At 34.1% G+C, this 17,246-nt stretch overlaps 1 protein-coding gene and 1 non-coding gene across 2 annotated transcripts; one reads left to right on the forward strand and one right to left on the reverse strand.

The window, feature by feature from the left end:
* Positions 1 to 7,446: 7,446 nt before the first annotated feature.
* Positions 7,447 to 14,659, forward strand: LOC108834425 (uncharacterized). The gene is made up of 2 exons (XM_018607760.2): positions 7,447 to 7,826; positions 9,890 to 14,659. Exon 2 carries the CDS (start codon positions 9,894 to 9,896, stop codon positions 12,378 to 12,380), a length of 2,487 nt encoding a protein of 828 aa, XP_018463262.2. The 5' UTR covers positions 7,447 to 7,826; positions 9,890 to 9,893; the 3' UTR covers positions 12,381 to 14,659.
* Positions 10,467 to 10,573, reverse strand: LOC130495288 (small nucleolar RNA R71). The gene has a single exon (XR_008934560.1). It is a non-coding gene; the product is annotated as a small nucleolar RNA R71 (small nucleolar RNA).
* Positions 14,660 to 17,246: the final 2,587 nt, after the last annotated feature.

Genomic DNA, 17,246 nt, shown 5'->3' on the forward strand with positions numbered 1-17,246 from the left:
GAAGTAATACAAATATTACGTTTAGTTGTATAAAAATAAATTAAAAATAAGAATAAATTTGTAAATAGAAAAATTTAAAATTTAAACGTGATTGCAACATTTTTGGGATTTTTTGAAAATGTTATTTTTGCAATTACAAGAAGTATACTATTTTCAACTAGGATAAGACCTGCGCCTTGCGCATGGTGAAATATATATTAAAAACTTACGTTTTCATATTTTGTAAAATTTGATGATTTCGAAAAACATGTGTTCTTGTGATCAAAATATATTTGGTATTTATGTTTTCAATATATAATAATAACTAACTATAAATATTTGATACACCTAAAAGTATAGAAACCCAAATCAAACAATTTAAATGTGATATCATTGATACTCCTATAATCATAAATTAATAATTGAGAAAAATTGATGGTATTTCTAAGGAAAAACTCAACCGTATATACATAGTAGGCATAAGTGAATTTTCGGATTTTTTAGAAATTTAAAATAATTAGCATTAATTATCTAGAAACCATATTTTAGCGTTATATAGTGAACTAATATTTATGTAAATTTTCAATAACTACCACAAACATATTTGACATGTTATTTTAGCGTTATACAGTCATTTTGGTAAATATTATTAATATTTAAAATTTTATTACTAAAGTTTTCTAAAAATTTCTAAATTTTTTATTAAATATATTCAAATATGATAATAAAACTTTCAAAATATATTTTTTATTGTTATACAATTTTTATTATTAAAATTTTCAAAAAATTCTACAATTTTTTAAAATAATTTTAATCGTAAAATCATTAGTTTCTTATATATCTAAATTTTCTATAAACATTTTAATTATTAAGTTTATTGATTCTATACCCATTGATTTAATATATATAACCAAAATAAATAGATAGAAAATCTATCTAAGATTATTATTTTAAATATATATATATATATATATATATATATATATATATATATATATATTTGAAATATAATTTTAAATAAAAAAAATTATTTTTATCTTAATTTTATGTTAAATTAAATCAAATTATATTAAAATATTTGTAAGAAAAGAATAAAATTTCATTTTTACTTATAATTTATATTTTAAAAAAATTACTGCACATGGTGAAGGAAGACACCTAATTTATCATTAACTACTACGAAAGGTCATTATTAATATTTTCCTATACTACAATTAGGTAGGTACCAAAGATTTTTCTTAATATTAAACATAAATTTCATAATCTAAGTTCTTAAGAATTATGTTGTAAGGAAAAATATTTGATGTATAAGTTCGTTTGGTAATAACAAAACAATTTAGTTTCAGTATTATTTTTTGTATAAATTTATGTACGTGAAGAAAGCCTGAGAACTGAACAATATTCTTTTTTCCTTTTATAAACAAAAGAATTTTGAATAGCTGCGTCTCTTTGCTATTTTTTATATCAAATCGTCTTTTAACTATTTTCTGTTTATACCAAAAGCATGCAATGTTTAGGCCATAATATATAGCAAACTTTGATTTAAATAGATGTCAAAGTAGTACGGACTAAGAGTATATCTTACACTTGTTTAAAAAAAATATTTAAATCTTACACTTGATTTAAATAGATGTTGGATCACAATATAAATCAACTTTGAGCCGTTTAAAGAAAATCTCATTTAATAAGACCGCCGAGTATTAATTTAATGAGATCACAGAGTATTAAGTTTATCATATCGTAAATATTTATGTTTGGACTAATATAAGTTTTTCTAACAATTGGATTTTGGACTTATTAAATTATTTTGTTAAATACATATATTCAAAAAATAAATTTGTTACTACAATATAAATTGAGTTATAAATTGCAGTAAATAATTAATTTATCAAACTAAAGACATACAATGAGTTAATGACCATAGTTAAAGATTTTTAATTAATGGACAGAGTGTGCAAAAATTATATACTTAAAATTAAGTGTTTGTAACTATATAATTTAAAGTTTGATTAATATATAAACTTTGAACATATTGCACAAAAATGATTATGTTTGTGCAGCAAAACAATTAGAACAACACTTTTGGTAAATTTCAGATTACAAATCTATGACGATTTTAGAACACCACATTTGGTTTTTATTTAAAAAGATTTTGTATTCTAGAAAACATATATAATGTAACCTAATATTGAATATTGCAAAAAAAAAATACAATAATGATGAAATATACAATAGTCTTGTGATATAATAAAATTTTCATATAACAGACATATATGTATTGACCTGAGTTTCTAAGTTTTGGCAATGGTAAAGCTCTCGTTATACGAATGTTTCAATGACTCAGATACCTTTCTTTTATATAGATACAGAGCACTGATGAGAAAATATTCTGTAATATTTGCAAATTAGTGAAATATATTTATCTTGCTAATCATGGGTTTTACAGGTGAGAGCAAATGAACCAAAATCGTCGTGTATGTTCACATTAACCGTTTTGTCAATTACAACTCAAATGAACATCACTAATCAAACAGATTTCATATTAAAGCTTCTTCACTGTTCTTTTTGTTAGACTTGACTGATAAACCAGAGTGTCTAAATTAAGTATAGGGCCGGTAAACAATTGCCATATGAAAATATAGCAAAAAATGCAAAATCAAACTATATAAAAATTTAAGCTTAAAATTAATTACAAATCATCCCAACGAAGCAAATCTTTTCATCAAAAGAAACTCGAGCAACTTACTCAAAATTCAACGAAGACTTTATTGTAAAATACTTTCTTGTAGCTAATATTCAAAAGGCTTCTCTTCATGTGTATTCAGTCATGAAAATATAAGATTAGCTGCAAAAATTGGAAATGATAAAGAGTAGAGGCTTCAAATTAATTACAAAATCCAAACAACAAAGTAAATCAACCTTCAAAAGACCAGAAAAAAAAACAAACTTACATCCATAAATAAAAACAAATCGAAAACTTAGTGAAATATTGCAAACATAAGCCTCTTCTCCGTATAAGACTTCAAATCAGAGATAAGGTTCCTCAGCCATAGAAAAAAAGTTTGTTTTTGACTCTATGAAAGATTACGCTTAAGGTTTAATGAATGATGAAATGGTTAACATTGTGGTGCTTTATATAGAAGAAAATCAGAGCATTGATGAGCAAATTTTCGAAATATTAACATAATTCATGGATCAGATTTAACTTGTCAATCTCTCTCTAATTAACGCAAATCACAGTATAATTTACCATATATACTTCCTTGTCAATGTCCTAATTACTGGCAGAATAACTTATATATTTTTACCATATATAAGATATACGATGAGCTCAAAATATTTAATATAGTCAAAACTATCTGTATATTATACTCTAAAATATCAATTACCACATCCTCCATACTTAATTTTCATATACCACCAGTAAGTAGGTTAGATTCATGCATACATTACTTTGATAAATCGTTGTAAAGGGCAAATTTTAGTCAATTTAGTTTGTTTTCATTACGCCATTTCGGTTTTAATTATTCGAAAATATATATTTGCCAAACTGTGAATATATTATGATCTTATATCTAGCCATCTAGGATTAAATATAGGCTTGCTTAATACAAATTAACTTAGTTGTTTGAATATGCCAAAAATTATTTGTTACTATATATTTAATAACGGAGATATCATTTTCGTTTGTCAATTTAATGTTACATGTGATTTATATGGTATATATGCATTTAAGCTTACGTGGTCATCACTTATATATCTCCGTAAATATGCACATTTATTTCAATCAAATTCTAATCTAAGAAAGTCATATTTTACACCAGTCCAAGATTTATTCAAATCAAAAAAATCTAAATAAGTCAAGTTTTAATATAGACGTTTCTAATAATATTGAAATCAAACGGCTAATCTAGGAAAGTCTGTTTCTGTACGAATCCAAGATTTATTCAAGTCAAAGACTAATATAGGTAAGTCAAACTTTAATTTGTTTACGTGATTGTATAGTAATTATAACACATAGAAATCAAATATCATTGTGTATAAAAAAATATAGACGTGATATATATTTTTTAACTTTAATATATACGTGATTGTATTCTAAATATATCATTCCTAAATCAAATATTGTTGTGGCCAGTAACATCTTAATATACACTCGAAAAACTCACCCGCCCATTCCAAAATCAAATATTAAAAAATAGATTTTTTTATATATCTACCTATATATAAATAAAAATTCAGGAGCAAAGTATGATCCTATAAAATGTTTTTCTTTTGAGATATAAGTTTTTTAAAAAATCAAAATTTTATATATGGCAACATTATACTACTTAATTTCGTAATATGATATATGACAATGATCTTTGATTTGGTAACATTATATATGGCAATGACTCAATGATAGTTATATTACATATTTTCCTTTTTGAGTATAACGTCTACGTAATAATCAAACCGTGTAAATATATATATGGCAACCATCATTCATTGTGAAATCTAAAACTTTCATTTCACACGAAATCGTACAATGTAATGATGTGAACTATAATGTATATGAAAAAATTCGAGTGTTACCACAATGGCATTTGAATGTAATTTTTCTAGTGAATTAAGGGTGATTATATATTTGAGCTGAGAGGAAATATGGAGCCGCCACGTCAGCATGGCACACATGTAAATAACTTACACATTTAAGGTTAGTCTTAAAAAATGCTCCTTGATTAATAAGAAGTGGATCAGTGGGTTGCTTTTGTATTTAGAATTTTTTTTTATTTTACCATAGCGAACTTATCTAGAAGTCTTCTTCGATAACCATGTTAGTCTTGCAATTAACAAAAATTTTGTAGAAGTAATTTTTTTAATGGAAAAGTCTATGAGAATTTTCAGAGAATTTGCATAATTAATTTATTTTTTTTTCAGAGAATTTTCTTGTGAATAGACTTTTGAAAAAGCCTTTTTACTGTCACATGAAATCTCCGAAGTGAAGCAAAAAATCTGGGTAAGTTAGCTTTCCTATATATTTCTGAAAAATTCTTACATGAAGACTTTCCAAGAATTATGCTCTCAAAACCAAGGGACTGACCAAAATCTCAGAAGTCTTCTATAGAAAATGTTAAATTTCTGAATTATTTCTGACAATAGTGGAACTAACCTATTTATTATGGAGAGTTCCTAAGCAGCAAACTCGATTTGTTTTGTTATAAAAAAGATTGTAGATTTCTCCAGAATTTTTCTATGAAAAATTTACAAAATAGTCAATTTCAAACCTTTGATAAAAAAAAAAGTCAATTTCAAACCTAACATATGTGACTTCTCTAAGAGTTTTCTATGTAGATTACTTCCCAAAAAATCTTTTAAACAAAACATTCTAAAATTTTCGATTATTATACATTATTTAAAACATTAATTTCCTTAATACTTATAATTATTATTTAAAAATGCAATATATAAGCATGATATATAATTTCCATAGAATGCACGTACTAATCTTATTAATCTCAAGCAACTACACAAGGATTTTCAGGTTTAGCCTTTTATTAGATGTTTTATCCAGAGTTTCACAAGTTTTATTTCAACAAATTTCACGTGAATCAATTTAAAAAAATTGAAAATCAATAAAAAGTTAAACACCAAATAAAATGATGAAATATTTTATTTTGAAAGTCTGACATAAAATATTTAACTAACAAAAATATATTACATTTTAAAATGTAAAAATTCCAAAGAGTTTGACAAACTAATCAATTTTTTTTTATAGAGGAATGTTTACATAGTTTAAACAAAGATATGAAATTTTTAAAAAATACACAACATTTAAAAGATTAATGTTCAGTCTGTAAAAATTAAAACCATGTAAATTTTAAATATGATATATACATTGATATCTATACTATTAAAGCATGATTCTTTCTATTTTTAACCTCTGAAATACCCTTTTATTTACTATCTACACGACTCTTTATTACAACAAAGTCGATATTTGGGCTGCAAAATAGGCCCACTTTCCATGCAAACGGAGAATGTCTCGTCAATCAACGTTACCTAACAAACATACAGGTTTGTGTTTGTTTTGTTATTATTTTCGTTTGGGTCATTTGGGCCAATTTCAAATATATTTTTTTTTTCTTTTTTTTGTCATCAATATATTTTTTTTTCTAACATCAAAGATTTTGTTTAAATAAACATAAATTAAACAGATGATTATGTAATTTTTTCGTTTTTCTCTATATATTTTAAAATTTCATAAAATTAGAATATTTGTAATGAAAGATGTAAATCTTTTATTGGGGTAATATAATAGTTTATTAACAAGTTAAGTCAGTAAAAAATAACTTTAGAAAAAAAAATTCAATACATAATATTGATTAGAGAAATACCACTTCAAAATCTTTTCAAATATCAAATTCAATTTTGTAAACATAAATACTCATTTCTAAAATAATAGTAAACGAAGATGATAATTTTAAGTTTTCCATTAAAAAATTAATATATATATATATATACATATAAATATTAAAAAATACCAGATATTTTTCAACTTTAAAGGATTTTTTAATGAGGAAAATAAAATCGTGCTTTATATATCATGTTATTTTTTAATGACTAAATAAATATATAGAATCTTTTATTCTCTTCAAGAAAATAATTGTTTTCTCTTTCGCTTTTCAGTTCTAAATCGTAACTGTAAATTGAATTCCTAGCACACCCTTCCTGCCAACTTCCATCTATTGTGGTATCCCAATTGCAAAGCCAAACAGCGATGAATCGGACAGCTCATAATCAAGGTCATGCGGGAAGACCTCCACCTCAATACACAAGTAATATCATCCCCAAACCTTGCTGACAATGAACAAAATGCATCGGGTATCAATCGCAACTGTTGGGAAATTACTAACAATTTAACTTTTGCCTGACAAGTTTGAGAATATAAAAATACATTTGGAGGATATTTGAGATCATTTCTCATTATATTAACTGCGGATCTTTTTATATACAGAAAAACAACTAAACTTGTTCTACCCAGATCACTCCTAACAGAAGACGAAATTAATACCATTTTCAACCGAAATCGTAATAGACTTCCATATCAATTTGATTAGAACTTTCTGAAACCAACAAAGTCTAAACAATGGAGAGGCAAAGGCCAGCCGACCTCACGTGGCCATATATTTCCTTCTCACCTTACGTTAGACTTTAGTGTTTGGTATTTTGGAATGATCCATTACGACATATGGTACGTTTGATTGACACACACACAGCCGAACATTAGTTCAGTGTATACGCATACTGGCATACCGACACACATAGAATTATATATATATGTATGTATGAAATTTTTTACCCAAAAAAAAATATTTATTAATGTAATTACCACACACACACACATATGAAGAAATACGAATGTTGTGAAGTTCCCACACGTTATACCATACATGCATTGGACAATTCCATGGGAAGACTCGAACATTTTCAGGAAAAAAAGATACTGAAATTGTGTATAGTTGTTGAATCTTAAATCCGGTAACCGAGTTTTAGGAGTTTTAATCAACTGATAATTAGAGTTTAGGGGTCAAATGTTTTGTTTATTGAAGTGTATCAAAGTTAAATGCCAAAAGAGAAAAAATACAAGGGAAACAAACGCGTAGTCAAAAATGATTAACTTGTTGTCAGTAGTTATTTATCTCACGGTGTTCTCTCTCTGTTTTTTCATTGTCCCCCTTCTCTCTCTGTGTCTTCTTTTTAGACATCTTATTCCCCTTGATTCCATCTTCACCATCATTATTTCTCGGATCACGAACAGTGTTCAGCGGGATTGTTAACAGTTATATTCGGTGCCGTAGTAGGGTGTAAGTGCTCTTCTCTCCTGAATTCAGTTGTGTGTGTCAAATCGTCCTGACGAACATATAATTCGGTCGACTCTCTCGGTTGATTGGATTGTGCTCTTATTGAACCGTTTTTCTTCTTCTCTATTGTTGCTGGGTCGAATCAATTATCGGACCTTGACCGATGGTCAGGACCATATCCAACAATAGTGGTCTTCTACGTATCCTTAGCCCTTAGAGCATGTTTATTGATGTAGCTTAAGAAGGATTCTTAAGAGTAATTGTAATTAAAATAAAATAAAAAAAGGAAAAAAAAGAAGGGACATACCTTAATCTTTATCGCCGTCCCCCCATCGATTCTTAGCATAATTAGAATTTAATTTAAATGAGAATTAAGGAAAAAAGAATGGGACGTTAACTAAATTAGATACGTCCTTCCCTTGTCCCTGGTGCCACGTGTTGGCTGGTGACGAAGCGGAGAAGCCAAAGAGGGGGAAGACGAGTTTGTGTTTCATTTTCGATATGGAAAATGTTTTGTTTGTCTCTCTCGACGACGAAGGCGACGCATGCGATAAAGAAGACCGACGATTTCATCTCCTACCCGTGAGAGATTCTGACCTCTGACTCCGCCGATTCCACTCCGGTACCTCCTCCACACTCTCTCCCGCATCCCCAACGTCATTCTCCGCCGATTCCACTCCGATAGCTCCCCCGATTCGCAACTGTTTCTCCGACGATTTCTGACTAAATTCCCTCCCCCGAACCCGTCACCAGATTTCAATCAAAAAGGTACTCCTCTCTTGATATCTTGTGTATTTGCATCATTTTGATCTTTGTTTTATCTTCTTTTTGATCATTAGAATCCATATAGTATGCATATAGGATGCATTTGCATTGCATTTGTCCTTATCAGGTATTGGAGATGCTAGTTGGTGACTTTGGAAACATTAGAGATGATTTTGGAGCAAAAGAGGATGATTTATGTTCGAGAATCTCACCACGGCTAAGTGTCCCAGCGTCCTGCGTGCCCCAGCGGTCTCGTGTCGCGTCATCCAGGCTGCTGCGTGTCTGCTGAGTGACATTTTACCATTTTGCCCCTTTACGTTTTAGAATGGAAAAACCTAAGTTTAAGTATGTTTTGTAAGCCATTGGAGGCGGATTATCTTTTATCTATTGAAGAACACAAACTCTCTCAAGAAAAACATTTCTTTTTGGCTTGATTTGTTATTGTTCTTGTGATCTCTCGTCTATTTCTCTACATGATTAATCTGAAATCCATCATGGGTTTAAGAGGAATCATGGAGATTAGTGAGTAATCATCTTTTGGATTCATGGGTTAGGGTGATTAGGCTAGTTCTAGGATGTTTTAGATATAGATCATACTTGTTCCTTGCTAGTAGAGTGATCTTAATGCATCATTTGAGTATGCCACTCAAAGGGTGATCTCTAGGCATTTCTCACCCGACAGGTGTTTGATGAAATGCCTGAGTCAGCTCTCCTAGGCTTTTAGTGTACTTTGCCAAAGACATTTGTTGTTAAAGATGCTAAGATAGCTAATAGACTTGTTAGTAATGATTGCTTGCATGTTATTCAACCAAAGACATTTGATGTTTGAGATATGTTAGCAAATGAGCATTCATCTAGACATAGAGCTTGCTTAGAATTGTGTCTAAACTTAAGGTTGATAGTTTGATTTATCATTTGCATTCCTTAGATCGAAACCTGATCACCCAAGGTCTAAATCCCTATACCCATGAGTTCTCCTTTCCAATAGCTTAAGAGTATCATTTTACTGTTTTGCATTAGCTTTAATCATTAGTTTAGAATTCATCAAATCACTGGTTGCACTTAGATTAGGCAAATACTTGCATTCTCTCTGATTTTAAATCCCTCAGAACTGGTTCGACAACTTACTTCCACTATTCTATCATTTGACTTAGGAGCCTCAAAACTCCTAACATCAAATTGGCGCCGTTGCCAAATTCTGAGTTTGATTTGAACATTGAGATTTAGTCATTTGCTTGAGACTAAGTCATTTTTATTTTTGTCAGTTACTGATTCTCTTCTTCACTCTTTGTGATTTTCAGGTGTATGAACTTGAGGAGCAAGGGTACATCAAACCTTGTTCCAAGAGCCGCAGACATCAGAGCTTTAGAGAGAGAGTGTACTAGAAAGAGAAGACAAGAAGAGCAACAGGCTCAACTGCAGACACTGGAACCTGCAATGGAAGAACAACAAAATCCTCAGAACCCCAATGGAGTCAACAATGTTCCACCACAAGGGGCTCAACAGCGACCAGCTCGCCCCATTGGCACTTATGACCGCCCCAACATCCATGGTCCTAGACTTGGAATCCGAGCACCAGCTGTGGCTGCTAACAACTTTGAGATCAAGTCAGGGCTGCTCAACTGCATAGAGAACAACAAGTATCATGGTCTGGCTGTGGAAGACCCATTTGATCACTTGGATAAGTTTGACAGCTACTGTGGTATGTCAAAGACTAATGGTGTGTCAGAGGATGCTTTAAAGCTCAATCTATTCCCCTTCTCTTTGGGGGATAAGGCACGTCAGTGGGAGAAGTCTCTACCAAGTGACTCCATCACTACTTGGGAAGACTGCAAAAAGGCATTCTTGGAGAAGTTCTTCTCTACCTCAAGAACTGCTAAGTTGAGGAATGAGATCTCCAGCTTCCAACAGAAGAACTTGGAAGGATTCAGTGAAGCTTGGGAGAGGTTCAATGGTTACCAAGCTCAGTGCCCACACCATGGTTTTTCAAAGGAGAGCTTGCTGAGCACATTCTACAGAGGTGCTCTTCCTAAGTACAGAGCCAGACTGGATACAGCTAGTAATGGGTTATTTTTGGGGAGAACTGAGGAAGAAGCAGAGGCTCTGGTTGACAACATGGTTAAGAGTGATGCAGTCTACAGCGGAGACCATGACAGAAGCAGTAGAGGTGATGACAAGCACACAAGGAATGAGATAAAGGCTCTTCAGGAGAAGATTGACACACTCATTGCTGATAAGGCTACACAAGCGCAAGTGAACTTTGTTGGTAACCCACAACAGGAGATACCTCCTACTGTCAATGAGGTTGAGGGTTTGGAAGGGCAAGAAGAATTGTGTTTCATCAACAGCAATGGTAGCTGGTACAAGAAGGAACCCAACTTTCAGTACAACAACTACCAACAGAAGCCCTATTCAAACAACCAGCAGAGTGGTTATCAGCCTAGAAACAAACAGCCAAGCAACTACCAGCCTCAGCAAAACCCCTCTCCTGGCTCCTCTACCCCTCAAGAGAGCAGCACTGATGCCTTACTGAAACAGATCTTAGAGTCTCAGACTAGAAGTGAGAAGCATGTGGGCTATGAGCTGAAGAACCTTCACTCCAAGATTGATGGGAGTTACAATGAGCTCAACAACAAATTCTCCCACCTTGCTTCTTCTGTCAAGAATTTGGAGAATCAGTTTGCTTCCATGAGCACCCACCAGAATCGCCAGCCAGGATCTCTACCTGGAAAATCTGATCAAAACCCCAAGGAAGCAAAAGCCGTCACACTCAGGAGTGGTAAGCAGTTACCTCCTAGAACCCTCACCAAAGATGCTGAGAAACAAGGTGAGGAGGTAGCCATCAATCTAGATGATGAAGTGGTCATTGTTGATGAGAAGACAGATGATGAGATCTTGGAGAAGATTGAGAAAGATAAAGGTAAAGGAAAGGTTGGAGAAAAGAAGAAGACAATAAAAGATGGTGAATCTACTGCTCCAGCAGGTGAGAGCTCTTCTGTCCCTCCTCCCTATGAACCCAAGCTTCCATTCCCTGGTAGATTCAAGAAGCAGCTGTTACAGAAGTACAAGGCTTTGTTTGAGAAGCAGATGAGTGAAGCTCAGGTTACAATGCCCATCATTGATGCTTTCATGCTGATTCCTCAATACAGCAAGTTCTTGAAAGATGTTGTAGCTGCTAAGAAGAAAGAGATGGAGGGAATGATGGTTCTGAGTCATGAGTGCAATGCCATCATTCAGAGGCTTGATGCTCCAGAGAAGCTAGAGGATCCAGGATGCTTCACACTACCTTGTGCTCTTGGACCTATGGTATTTGAGAAATGTCTCTGCGATTTGGGAGCTAGTGTCAGCTTGATGCCTTTGTCTGTGGCAAAGAAGCTTGGCTTCACTCAATACAAGAAGTGTAGACTCTCTCTGGTGTTGGCTGATCGTTCAGTGAAGTACCCTGTGGGCATCCTAGAGAACCTCCCTGTGAAGATTGGAGGATATGAAATACCTACAGATTTTGTGGTGCTTGAAATGGGTGAGGAGGCTCAAGACCCATTGATTCTTGGAAGGCCATTCTTAGCTACAGCAGGAGCTATCGTGAATGTGAAAGAAGGCAACATTGACCTTCATTTGGGTAAGGAGAACATCCTCCACTTTGACATCAAGGAGAAAATGAGGAACCCCACTGTGTTTGGACAAGCCTTCATCATTGAAGAAATGGGCCCTCCATCTGATGATCACCTTGGTGAGCTACCACCTGAGGAAGATGGGGTGTTAACTCCACTTTCTGCACCTACTCCAGCCTGATCCAAAGGAGGCAAAGTCAAGCTAGAGACTTAAAACAAGCTCACTTGGGAGGAAGTCCCATGAGTATCCTTGTATATATTGCATTAGTATTTACATTTTCATTTTACTGCATAAAACAATGGGAAAATGAAGTTGTGTGCAGGTGTGGAGCAGAAAATCGGACATCAGAGCGAGGTCATGGAGCGAGGGAGAGAAGTCGCTCCAGCTGGGAGCGACTTGCCCACAGCGACCCCTCCACCTCGCTCCCGTCTCAGGTAACTGGAAACTTCCCTTCTCCCAGTTCTTTGCATTTTCGAATTTCATTGGGTACCTCACTCACACAGAGACTGTGTGATTTAAGTGTGGGGGAGGTGCCAAGCATTTGATCATGTTTGTTATGATGATTTTGAGTCTCATACATTGCATATTACATTCTTATTTGCATAGAAAAACCAAAAAAAAATTAAAAATTTTGAAAAACACAAAAAGAATCATTTAGTTTGCATCATTTGCACTTTTAGGAGAGTCTAGAGCATATAGGTTGCATTCATTTGCATTGGGAGCAATGATTTAAAATGCCTTGTAGAGAGCACTGTCTAGCCTCGTATAGTTCATGCACTTCTCTTGAAAACCTTGTAAGCTTCGTGCCTTGAAAACTCTCCCTGAAACTCAATCTCTTAAGCCAACTACAACCTTGAATTGAACTGAATGAACTTAATTTCTTGCTCATGGTCCCTTGTGTGCTAAGTCATGGATATACACACTAGATTTGTCACATCTTTTATGCCGATCTTTTTGACAATCTCTAGTGGCATTCTACTCCCTAAAACCCTCTCCTCCTTTTAAGCCTTAATTGTTTGTTGAGTGAGGCCTTTTTCGGAAAGTCTTACATGCGCATAATCTTGAGAGTATTGGGAACGACAATGCTCAGTCTTCATTCTTGCTAGATTGCTTACGCTATTGTCTAGCCATAGGTGGGGGTGAGTGTTGTAAAGTTTGAACTTGAAAGTTGAATGGGAATGAATGAACTCTTGTGCTTAATTGTCTTATTGGAAATTGTATAAACCTCTAGCTCAAAGTTGTGAAAGTCTTGGCCCCCAAATAAAAAAAAAAATAAGAAACCGAAAAAAAAAAAAAAATTTGAAAAAGGGGGCTAGCAAAGTGAGAATGAGCTTAGAGGTTGTGTTTTAAAAGTTTAAATATTTCCCTTGATTAAGAGTTTGTGGATGTGTTCTTGAGATTTTTGGGTGAGAGATGTGAGATGGGTGTAACTTGGGATTTTAATTGTGTCACTTGTATGTTTGAAAAAGGGTAGAACAATGAAGATTGAGCGTTGTATGCATTAGTTGATCCCTTTCTTAGATATATTATGTGCAATGTCAAGGCTACTTGTTTTGAGAGTGAACCACCTTGAAGATAATGAGTTTTGAACCCCTTGATCACTAGAATGAAAAGCCTTCCCTTACCCAAATGACTTGGACCAATTGACCATTTGCATAGAACTCACTTATTGTATTGCTTAATGAATGTGAGAGTTGGCTGAATTGAATGTGTGGATGCATAATGTTGAGTTAAGATAGGCCTAGAGAAGCTAGAGGATAATAAGAGAGAGTGTGCTCATGTTGAATTCAGATGTTAAATCGAGTGCTTTGTATGTTTCTTTTGGCTATGAGCTCCCACTTTCAAACCTCTTTCCTTATGAGTTCTAGAAAGTTCACTTGTGGACAAGTAAAGGACTAGTGTGGGGGAGTTGATATCTTGTGTATTTGCATCATTTTGATCTTTGTTTTATCTTCTTTTTGATCATTAGAATCCATATAGTATGCATATAGGATGCATTTGCATTGCATTTGTCCTTATCAGGTATTGGAGATGCTAGTTGGTGACTTTGGAAACATTAGAGATGATTTTGGAGCAAAAGAGGATGATTTATGTTCGAGAATCTCACCACGGCTAAGTGTCCCAGCGGCCTGCGTGCCCCAGCGGTCTCGTGTCCCCGTCCTCCATGCCGCTGTGCATCGACAAAAAGCTAGAGAAAATACGCAAGCTCACTCGGCCTGGTCCCGCGGTCTCCCTGCCCGCGCCACAGAACTGAAGCTCCCAGCGTCTAAGTGTCCCAGCGGCCTGCGTGCCCCAGCGGTCTTGTGGCGCGTCATCCAGGCTGCTGCGTGTCTGCTGAGTGACATTTTACCATTTTGCCCCTTTACGTTTTAGAATGGAAAAACCTAAGTTTAAGTATGTTTTGTAAGCCATTGGAGGCGGATTATCTTTTATCTATTGAAGAACACAAACTCTCTCAAGAAAAACATTTCTTTTTGGCTTGATTTGTTATTGTTCTTGTGATCTCTCATCTATTTCTCTACATGATTAATCTGAAATCCATCATGGGTTTAAGAGGAATCATGGAGATTAGTGAGTAATCATCTTTTGGATTCATGGGTTAGGGTGATTAGGCTAGTTCTAGGATGTTTTAGATATAGATCATACTTGTTCCTTGCTAGTAGAGTGATCTTAATGCATCATTTGAGTATGCCACTCAAAGGGTGATCTCTAGGCATTTCTCACCCGACAGGTGTTTGATGAAATGCCTGAGTCAGCTCTCCTAGGCTTTTAGTGTACTTTGCCAAAGACATTTGTTGTTAAAGATGCTAAGATAGCTAATAGACTTGTTAGTAATGATTGCTTGCATGTTATTCAACCAAAGACATTTGATGTTTGAGATATGTTAGCAAATGAGCATTCATCTAGACATAGAGCTTGCTTAGAATTGTGTCTAGACTTAAGGTTGATAGTTTGATTTATCATTTGCATTCCTTAGATCGAAACCTGATCACCCAAGGTCTAAATCCCTATACCCATGAGTTCTCCTTTCCAATAGCTTAAGAGTATCATTTTACTGTTTTGCATTAGCTTTAATCATTAGTTTAGAATTCATCAAATCACTGGTTGCACTTAGATTAGGCAAATACTTGCATTCTCTCTGATTTTAAATCCCTCAGAACTGGTTCGACAACTTACTTCCACTATTCTATCATTTGACTTAGGAGCCTCAAAACTCCTAACATCATCTCTGCCTGTAGATTAGTTTCTGTTTCTCGATCTAGTTCCTCCGCATGCGTTTCTAGATGCTTTGTTGTGATGATTTGTTCGGTAGATTAGTTTTTGTTTGTGGATATAGTTCCTCCGACTCGGGCATCTACGAAAGCTAATTAGTTTTGATATGTTCGGTTTGTTTAACTTATGAGTTAAAATTTAGTTTCTTTTTTGATGATGATGATCGTTGATGGTTTCTTTGATGCTGTTTCGTTGATGGTATGTTCGGTTATTGATTCTTTGATAGTTTCACATATCATTTCTGAACTTAAGTTATTTCTGTCTTGATATTATATCGCATACAAGTTGTTTGTGTTTTGATTTCTTATCACATTTTATTTCTGGAGTTAAGTCGTTTGTGTTTTGAAGCTATCGTCTTATTAAGTATAGTAGATAGAGCAGATAATATTTTCCTCAAAGCAAAGTTGCTTTCGTAGATGTGACTTCAATTGAAAATTATATGAAAGCTTTTAGTTGGTTGTTGTATTTGATTATTCTTAACGAAAGCTGTCATATTTTAGTTATGTGTTGACGATTAGCCTAGTCATTTACTTGAATGGTTGAAGTGTAACAAAAAAATACAGCTTAGTTATTTCCTTGAATGGTTAGGATTGAAGGTATATAGTTAGGTTTTGGAGATAGTTTTGAAGATAGTTTAGTCGGTCTTGAAGATAGTTTACGTTTTGTAGTTGTAGGTGATGAGATTGTAATAAGTTTTGAAGTTATGACTGTAATAAGTTTTGATTAGACCCTTGTAGTTTATGGTTACCTCTTTATGATGGTTTATTTAATTAGCTTTAGTTAATTATCACCTATAAAAACAGAGCAAGCTTTCATTGTTTTACACACATCATCTTCTTTCACTCTTTGTTTGCGCCATCTGTTCCTTTCTTCCCCTCTTCTCTGTCTTCTAATCGCTATGGATTCAAGGAATCCATTGAATCCATATAGTCAGACTCCTAGTTTAGTCGGTCTCCTTAACAGCCAGAACTTTCCCTATGAAAGTTATCAAGATAGTGTGAACTTTGGAGCATCTGAGATCCCCCCCCATTTAGCTCCCAACAAAGCGAGACACCATTGGCCTCAAGGGAGAGAAAGAAGTGGACACCAGCTGATGACGAGGTGATAATCAGCGCGTGGATAAACACTTCAAAGGATCCGATTGTTGGAAACTCACAAAAGTCAGGGACCTTCTGGGCTCGAGTTGGTGATTACTATGCTGCAAGTCCGCATGGTAGAGCTCAGGGTGTAGGAAGAGATGGTCTAAACATCAAGCAGAGATGGCACAAGATTAATGATTTCACTAACAAGTTCTGTGCTGCACATGCGGCAGCAGAGAGACAGATCAGCTCTGGTCAGAGTGACCATGATGTTCTCAAGCTGGCGCACGACATCTACTACACTAACAACAATAAGAAATTTACTCTAGAGCATGCGTGGTGTCTCTTGAGGTATGAGCAGAAGTGGCTAAGCCTAAACCCTCCTAAACCTACTGGTAGTTCAAAGCGTAAAGCTTCTGAGACTCCTACCGAAAGTTCAAACACCACTGCTGCTGATCATGAGGTCCCCCCTGATCATAACGTCCGCCCTGAAGGTATCAAGGCTGCTAAGGCTAGAAGGTATGGAGGAAAAGGCAAGTCTATGGCTGACTATGCGAACATTTGGGAGATGAAGAAAGAGGATTTAGAGAAGAAGGAGAGACTGTCAAAGCTCGCCATACTTGACACTCTGTTAGCCAAAAAAGAACCACTCACTGAGGCTGAAGAAGTGGTGAAGGATAAGCTACTTGCCATA

This window comes from Raphanus sativus, chromosome 5 (genome assembly GCF_000801105.2).
Source record: "Raphanus sativus cultivar WK10039 chromosome 5, ASM80110v3, whole genome shotgun sequence".
Lineage (NCBI taxonomy): Eukaryota > Viridiplantae > Streptophyta > Magnoliopsida > Brassicales > Brassicaceae > Raphanus > Raphanus sativus.